General features: G+C 31.9%; 2 protein-coding genes across 6 annotated transcripts; one reads left to right on the forward strand and one right to left on the reverse strand.

Annotated features, from left to right (window-relative positions):
* Positions 1–89: 89 nt before the first annotated feature.
* On the forward strand, positions 90–3,411 carry LOC126864230 (major facilitator superfamily domain-containing protein 6). Of its 2 annotated transcripts, none has more exons than XM_050615371.1 (10): positions 90–313; positions 817–928; positions 1,004–1,359; positions 1,435–1,584; positions 1,646–1,922; positions 1,982–2,175; positions 2,306–2,628; positions 2,696–2,871; positions 2,949–3,116; positions 3,229–3,411. In XM_050615371.1, exons 2-10 carry the CDS (start codon positions 865–867, stop codon positions 3,297–3,299), a joined length of 1,779 nt encoding a protein of 592 aa, XP_050471328.1. In that variant the 5' UTR covers positions 90–313; positions 817–864; the 3' UTR covers positions 3,300–3,411. The 2 variants fall into 2 exon arrangements, with proteins under 2 accessions (XP_050471328.1, XP_050471317.1); XM_050615360.1 differs by lacking the exon at positions 90–313 and adding an exon at positions 327–608.
* A 264-nt stretch (positions 3,412–3,675) lies between these two features.
* On the reverse strand, positions 3,676–8,710 carry LOC126864189 (hamartin). Of its 4 annotated transcripts, none has more exons than XM_050615256.1 (15): positions 8,578–8,710; positions 7,898–8,166; positions 7,558–7,823; positions 7,249–7,482; positions 6,996–7,183; positions 6,804–6,916; positions 6,496–6,734; positions 6,113–6,430; positions 5,835–6,023; positions 5,525–5,768; positions 5,223–5,446; positions 5,012–5,137; positions 4,701–4,937; positions 4,541–4,637; positions 3,676–4,460 (listed from the first exon to the last, which is right to left on the reverse strand). In XM_050615256.1, the coding sequence occupies exons 2-15, from the start codon at positions 8,004–8,006 to the stop codon at positions 3,952–3,954; spliced, it is 3,093 nt and encodes a 1,030-aa protein (XP_050471213.1). In that variant the 5' UTR covers positions 8,007–8,166; positions 8,578–8,710; the 3' UTR covers positions 3,676–3,951. The 4 variants fall into 4 exon arrangements, with proteins under 4 accessions (XP_050471213.1, XP_050471222.1, XP_050471206.1 ...); XM_050615265.1 differs by having other exon boundaries at positions 5,907–6,023; positions 6,496–6,746; XM_050615249.1 differs by having other exon boundaries at positions 6,496–6,746.
* Positions 8,711–8,936: the final 226 nt, after the last annotated feature.

Below are 8,936 nucleotides of genomic sequence, written 5' to 3' on the forward strand. Positions count from 1 at the left end.
GTAACTATATATTGTGTCATATCTTTTAATCGATTATGTATAGTGTAGTAATAACAATTGATTTGAAATTGTTGAAATGGTAGTCGTTCTTATTACCAAGTTAACAAGTTTTGAAGATAACTAGTCTTCATTTTGAAATAAGCTCGACGCAATAATAGTCTCATGTGATTAATTCATGCTATAACACGTCGAAATCTACGATAAATTATAGAAACATTTATACAAATATTTAAACACACAATTATAGAAAATGATGTTAAGGAAAAGTTAATTGCGACTAGAGAGGACATTTTTTACAACCATAACGTACCAAGTTGGTAACAATAAGATTGTAATTATAGAAAAATCTTCCAAAAATATACAGATAATGAAACATAATAGCGCTCGAGGAATGCAAATATGATATCCACGAGTTCCACCTCCTGATATCTACATTTCATGATTTTGATAACAAAAATTGCACATGCAGCAAATGAGATTTACGTTTTCATAAAATGGCGATATGTTACAGGGCAAAGTGCACTTGTAGAAAAATCTAGACTGGTTTTAAAATAATATGAAAAGTCGTTATAGTAAACTATTACGTGAAGTTAAAATTTAGTATCAGTGTATGTTTCATTATTAACAGACATATTTTTCAATAGTTATGCTAATATCTTAACTTTAAAAACATTCTTGTGAAATTTCTCAGATTTCTGAATTAAACATTTGAATTAAGACAAAGTTGATAAAACCTGATGAACTTGGCATTAATTAATATCAATACATGTGTTATAATGTTGATGAATTAAAATAATTTTTTTAAATCGTTTGCAGATTGTAATTTCTATTTTTAATTTATTGCATGGCATAAGTACTTCCAAAATGATGGAAAGCATAAATAAGGAATTGTTTCCAATAAAGACACATTATTTTTTATTCAATGCGGGTAAATAGATTATATTACAGATTAAATATCACATCTTGTAGAATATTATGTATAATTGCATTTTTTATTTTTCAGCTACTGGACCAATAGTACCATTCTTACCAACAATAGCAAAACAGTTAGGCTTTTCTCCTTTCTTAACTGGCACAATATACACGATATTACCAATTTCTGGTTTAGTAGCAAAACCTTTATTTGGAGCATTAGCTGACAAATTCAAAATTCATAAGATAGTGTTTTTAATATTTCAAGTTGTAGTTGCGATAGCCTTGTTTTCGATATATTTTATACCTGAAATAGACAATAGTGCAAATGTTGAACTTACTTGTAATAAAATAGCAACTATAGAGATGTGTTCAAAAAATGGATTTCCTGATAAAATTAAAAATGATGCGATAACAGAGATCATTCACTTAAATGTATCATGTCAGGTGTGATGTCCTTTTATCTTATTTTTCTACTATATTAGATGTGTTTAATTTATATTTTATGTGTTTTATTTTTAGATATCGTGCAAAGCCTCGAAAGAACTTTATCATGAAATGTGCTCAAATTGGAAAGTACCTCAATTCTGTGACTTAACAAATTCAAGCTCTATTTTAAATAATGACACATTTAATTCTACCGTAACATTTGACATATTTCATGACTTCTATGTAAGATATTTTGCACATTTCCTATATTTAAAGATAAACAGCTAAACTCTTTATTTTACAGCTAAAAAGATGCATGTATGTGCGTATTTTTACTGCCAAATTCTCAGATAATATACCATATACACCATTTTGTGGCAATTATGTAAAAACATCGTGCCTAGCTACATGTCATGATAATCCAACCTTTAATCAATTGTTGCATGAAGTTGATGTGCCTCAGAATTCCACAGAAAATTCAACATACCAGTTTCATGCATTTCTGTGGGCAACTATAATAAGTTGGATTGGAATGGCAGTTGTAGTTAGCATAGCTGATGCTATATGCTTTAATCTCCTTGGTTAGTACTATATATGTTAATTAAATATCTAGTATGCTTTTCATACTGATATGTTACAGGAAATGAGAGAAGAAAGGAATATGGAAAACAAAAGATGTGGGGCAGCATTGGTTTTGGCATATTTGGAATAAGTGCAGGATATTTGGTAGACTTATTTAGTGAAGGAAAGATTCAGAAAGATTATACTTGTATATTTTATATCATGTTGGTCATTATGATTTTTGATATTACTACGTCTGCAACTTTAAGGAAGGTAAAATTCTTTTACCATATATAATATTATGAGTAGAGAAAAATGTAGATAGTACAGAAGTTTGATACTTCTTACTTATCAAAAGAATAAAAAAATTGCCAGGTAATGGGAGAAAGCAGTATCATTACAGAAAAATCCAGAACTCTCTGAGGATGAACCTTCAATATTATGGGAACTATTCACTATCCTTCGGGAGGGTAATGTGTTGTCATTTGGATGGTGGTGCATAGGTGCTGGAATGTGTACTAGCGTAGTGTGGAATTTTCTATTTTGGTATATTGAAGACCTAGCAAGTAGTTCACAAATAACACGGCTGAAAACTTTACAAGGGCTTTTGACTGGTGTACAGTGTTTTCTAGGAGAACTACCATTTAATTTTATCTCAGGAAATGTTTTGCGAAAATTAGGTCACATGAATGTTATGAGTTTAGTATTATTGATATATGCAATTAGGTAAATAATGAAATTTCTTGTAAATATATAATGTAGCTTCATATTACTAATTGTACTATTTTTTCAGGTTTATGGCATACAGTACTATATCAAACCCATGGTGGTTTTTAGTTATTGAAATACTTCATGGACCTACCTTAGGTCTTTGTTGGCCAACAATGGTATCATATGGTGATAAGGTAACACCACCTGGTACTAAAGCTACTATACAAGGATTTATTGGTGCTATATTCGAAGGAATTGGTTAGTAGTAGAAAATTAATTATAAAAACTAATGACTTTAAATAATTATTTTTTGTATGGTCATAATTATTTTTCAGGAGTATCAAGTGGCAGTTTAATATGTGGGTGGTTAATGAACACATATGGCGGTGTTATAGCGTTAAGAACATTTTCGGTAGGAGCGTTATTGTGGCTATCTTGCTTCTGGTTGATTCAATTGTTTTTACGAAAATTTAAAACATCGGCAGTACATTTGGGTCATAATCGTGAGTAACGATTATGTGGATACATAAATAACACTGATAAAAATAATTTTAAATACTTAAGAAATTTGTTTCAATTGAAGAAACATATCTTTTCTTTGTTAATCTTTTCCAGATTTGGTAAATTACGCTAATCCAGATGATGCCATTTTTATGTCCATGAGTCGCGAATTAGAAACTTATTAATAAAAGGCAAACGACAGTGTTCTTTTTAGAAATTCGGTATATTCATTGTTTGTTTATTTAGATATGATGATTTCGATTGAACGTAGTAAAAAATATACTTTTCTTATAATTATCAGACAGTTTAATTCTTAACACATTCGTGACTCATCTTTTTGATTAGCATTATATATTGATTATTCAGTATTATACTGTAGTTGTAAATCATATCATGTTCTGTAATGTATTCATTTTTCTTAGACTGAAGTAACATTTTTTTTTTAAATCCACCGATAAAATTTGTAAATAAAAATGATAAATAGAACATGTATCATCATATATATCAAACAGATATTGAAGGGAAGTAATACAAGGATGTGTTTAGTTGAGACATATAAAATTGCTCACAAAATATCTCAACCATTTATTCATTGCGAATTCATTTCTTCAGAGTGAAATTATATCATGCTAGTAATTTTATTAATTACCAGTATATTTTCAATTATTTATCGAAATCACGCGATAATAATATTTTTATGAATTCCGCATAATATGTCGATAAAAAGCTATAAATAACTTTCTTCTGATTCAATACCACGTCATTGGATAACAGTTGCACGCGTGCAGAACGGAATAGCTGCATACGAAAAGACTCGGTGGTCAAATTTGCGTAGCGTTAGTCTTGTTTAGGATTCCGTCTTTGCTGATTTTGACGAGATGGTGAAGTAGCCTGGCTTGGCACAGGTTCGACGATAGCTTGAAGATTAGGAATTTCGCCTGCGGTATCACAGCAGTCATTCATTATAATTCCAGTACCTGAATGAATAAAGGCAAGACTTCCCTCACTGGAAGAGGCTAAACTAGCCGACAATGGAGGTGATCTTTCTTTAGGCGATGCTGAAGAAGCTAAATTGTTTACAGTAGTATTACTACAAGTTGCTGCTTCTAATGTTCCATGAAGTTCAAGTATACGGCCTTCGAGAAGAAGGTTTATTTCAGCTTGTGCTTTATATTTTGACTCGACGGCTTCCAATTCAGCTTCGTGTTGATCTTTTGTTTCTTGTAAAAGCCGTTGCAGTTCTACAAGTTGCGCTTCTTTTCGTGCTTCTTTGTTTTCTAGTTCAGTTAAACGTATTTTCAAAGCTTCTACAAGAGATATTCGCGACTCCAACTGTCGTCGTAAATCTATGCGAACACCAATTTGTATTTTACATTATTTGTTTCAAATATGTTCTTATATTTGTGAATAATTGAAATCTGCTTACTAGTTAATTCTTCTGCGTATGATTTTTGTATTTGTGTTACTTCTTGTTTTGTCATTGGTGAAAGACCCCCTGTACTTTCTTGTAATTTTGTTTGTGCCTGTAGATATATAAAAATAAATTTAATATATCATGCGAAGATATATATAATTTTTAATAATACCTCTGCAAGTAAAAGAAATTTCTTCTGTACAGTATCAAGAGTACGTTCTAGCTCTTTACTGCGATTTGCAGCTTTTAAAGCTACTCTTAGTTGATGACCTGCATCGAACAGGGAAGCCTCCGTAGACTGAATCCGCTGTTCACAGTCTGCTACCTTTTTTTGTTCATTCTTTAGTTTGACTTCCACAGATTCAAGACGATCCTTCAATATTTGATTCTGTCGTTGTTCTTCTACACACTATACGTTATTACTCGCATTACTATACAAATTTCTACTAGTAATACAATCAGTAGAATTTTCATAGACATTACCTTAGTTTGCCAGTGGTGTAATGCATCTTTATATTGATCTTCAGCTTGACAAGCTTCTCTCTTGTTACGTTCTAATTCAGTTTTTAAACTCTCTACTTCTTTTTCCATTATTTTTAAACGATCAGTCTATGTAATAAGAATTTCGTATTTAACAATAGAAAGAATTAAAAATATTACCGAACCTTACTTTGAACAAATAATGTCAACTGACCAAAGCATAATTATGTTCTTCTAACGCACGCGAATCCCTTAGTTTGCCAAGAAGCCGTCGATTACGTTCGGCATGTACTTCTCTACGTTGTCGTTCGAACTGTAGTTGCATTTGCATAAGCTGTAACAACTGACTCGCACATTCGACATCGAAAGTATCTTCTTCTGCTACTTCATCTTCCCCACCATTTTCTTTTCTTTGTTTCTGCTTAATTGCATTTGTCCCTTCGAAGAAAAAATACTTAATTCACAATTTTGTTGATTTACAATAAGACTTGTTATTAAACTTTACTTTTTACTAACTCATTTTTTCGCCAGAATAATTACTACCGTGCGTGCAAGTTTCAACATATCGATCAAGCATTGCAGTTGGTGATAATCTAAATTCGGTATCTTGTACAGAACGTTTTTGTAAATTCATTTGCGTCTTTTGTTCCAAAATTCCTAGCAATAAATCTTCATATGGAAGCAAATCGGATGTTTGGGTTGCTGTATCTTCCAGTTTTTTATGAACTTTGATATCAGGACAAGATTTGCTTTCTCGAATCTGTAAATGCATATATATTTTTATCACATTAAAATTTTTTTCTGCAACAAATATTGCATATCTTACTTTGTAAAGAGAATTCAAATTTAAATGTTGTGTTGAAGCTTGGCTTTGAGAATACAAACGTAGCTGATAAACCTTTTGAGACAAATCTGCAAAAGCATTTTGCATTTTTTCATTATGGTGTTCTTGTTGTTCGACTAATTTTGAACTTTCAAATTTTCCAGTAGTTTGAGAGCTTACAATTTCTAAAACCTACACAATGCAATTTTGTATAAACATATCGTACCAATATTCATTAATGCACAATATTCTTACATACAAAAGTATATAAAATACAGAACCTCTTGATCTTCTTGCCAAGAATCGTTTTTCCCATTTTGATTTGTGTTCATTTCTGGAAATCTTCCATCTTCATCAACGTTGATAGATGACTTGGTTTGACTAATGGCTTGTCTATCTGCGATGATTTTACTTAGCTTGTGCGAAAAAAATCCATGTGCATTATTTGTATCCCCACTTCCAATTATGGTGCCAGATACAGACGGATTTAAAGGGATTGGTGTGGATGGTCGTGAACTTGATCCTACTGTGCCATTACCAAATCCAGTAAGAGCACGAACTGCGCAAGAACCAGTAGGTTTCGGCATCTTTCGTAAATCCTATGTACACAATTTTAAATATTATCCGATTTAGTTTGTTCATTCTCGGAAGTTCTAAAGTATACCTTAACAGGAGTTGTTTCTGGAGTGGCTTCGACTGCAGCTTCTGGTGGAGACGTACCGCTTCTGTTATTGTTAGGTGTTGAAGGAGTAGACCGTTGTTCATGAGATGTAACTGGAAATTGCGGACTATGTGGCGGCACTGTCATACTCGGCGACCAAAACGTATCATCTTCACCATTACTGATTTCTGATGGTGCTATCCCTCCACTAATATTTATTGGAGTACATATAGAAGAGTAATCTAGAACATGTACTGATACTGTAAATATTTGTATATTCATAGGTATATATTATAATAAAACTCACAAACCTAAAGGTGGCGTAGAACGCGAATTCGTAGTACGAAATACTTCTTCTCGACATTTATCTAATGTAAAACGACCGCATTCTGCTATAACATCATGATGCTCCATCTTTTTCCATCTAAAAATAATGGACGAACGATAAATATAAAATCCTTTCTCTGAATTACGACTACTTTCATAATACGAAATATATCTACCTAGCAGCAGAAATCTCTGTATCTTTAGATGCAGTAACAAGTAAAGGGTGCATGCGCACAGAATCTAGCATTGGTCTAATTGTATGGATAAAAGTAGCAGGTTGATCTTGTTGTTGTTGTCTCAAATATGAAATGAAGTTGCAAGGATACATGGCATATAATCTGTGAAATAAATTATATAGTCCCACCTACAAGAAATTTAAGAAACATCAATAAACCTTCCTTACTTTTATAAATAAATACTAATACTTACTTGCAAATGTAATAAATATAAATGATTCTTATCTATTGTCCCTGTTATTGTTGTTGAAGTAAAACGCACAGGAGATGAAAATACGGATGATAACTGATGATAATAATAAGAGGCCAATCGACCAAATACTTCAAAAATTTCTGTGAGGTATGGCCCTAAAGCAGCAGGTAACATTGGTAATAACATCACCAAGAGAAGAAGCGCACTCATAAGAGATAATGTATTTGCTTCCATCTAAAAACAAGTTAACTCGAGAGTTATCATCAATTCAATATATTCTTTACTTATTTTGGAAAAATTGAATTCTACCTTAAGTAACCTAAGTAAATCTCGAAATAAGGTATGACTGGCAAGCTTGTATAACCAAGTTGGCTGACGACGGGCAATATGACCTAACAAAGTAAGGGTTTGAATTCTTTGGCTGCTACTTCCAGATTTGGAAAGAGCTTCCGACAAACGATCTAAGAGATGCTTGTCATGTGGATCACGAACACCAGCTAATACCTCAACAGCTCTTAAGGAATTTGTGGACAGATAATAATCAAAAAGACCATTTACCAACCAATTGTCTTTTGCTGAAAAATTTAAGAAATTATGAAAAACAAAAGGCAAGATTATTAGATATCTTACAATTCATAATCTTACTTACTAGATAAAAAAAGTTCATGGAATACTTTTTTTATTTCTTCTACCTCCGCAAGTTTGTTGGATTCCAATAAATTAAACAGATCAGCTATGCCTATTGAATTAATGTTCATCTTGATGATAGTTGATATTCCGGTATGGACAAATGATACTTATCCTAATCGTCTGATCATATAGTGGAAGTAGAAGTGACTTTATAAAATCTAATTTCATCCATCTGTCATTTGTTATGTAAAACTGGCTTCATTAGAAGCAGAAAAAATTTTGGAATACCTGTAACAGTAAGAGCGTAACATCTCAAAAGATTTATACAGAAGAAGAAATACAAAAAGGATAAAGTTCTTTTAATTTCAACTATCACGAACTGTCAATTTCATATATAAATCGGCATTTAGATTTTGATGCTATAATCCGGCATTGAAATAATCTTCAACGGTACGAATCTCTCGGTCGTTCAATGAAGAATTTCATATACGATATTTTTGTATTATCAATGAATATTTCATTCTGCATAAAAAAAAAAATTTTGTCGGTTCGGTCCTATGATATTCATAAAAAGGTCATTCAGAACCATGTTTGCAAGAGAGAAATACTTTTTGTAAATACCACTTCAACTTTTTAATAATGCATCAAACCCTGGTTTCAATAATGATTATATTGACAAAAATTAACAAGTTAACTTACCCGAAATTCATCGAGTACTTCAAGCAATTTTACGAGTTCTATGGCGACTTGTACACCATCGCAGATATATCATAGACTGGTACGCATTGATATTGCTACAATACCAGCAGCGCTACGATCGCTCAACAATTCCATGTACGTTCCAAAAATTATTCAAATTTCAACAGTTTTCTTTCTAGTGGATCTTATAACAATCACCATAATTAAATGTTTACAGAGAGAACATTTTTTCTTTGGACTCTGAGAGAGAACACAAAGGGTCTTCATGCAATGTTCTCTTTCTATTCCTATATTGCTTTTTCTCTTTATATCTCTTTATATCTCTATGATCCCAATTCAATGAGTTTCAAAGTGTTTTA

This window comes from Bombus huntii, chromosome 1 (assembly GCF_024542735.1).
Source record: "Bombus huntii isolate Logan2020A chromosome 1, iyBomHunt1.1, whole genome shotgun sequence".
NCBI classification, from domain to species: Eukaryota; Metazoa; Arthropoda; class Insecta; order Hymenoptera; family Apidae; genus Bombus; species Bombus huntii.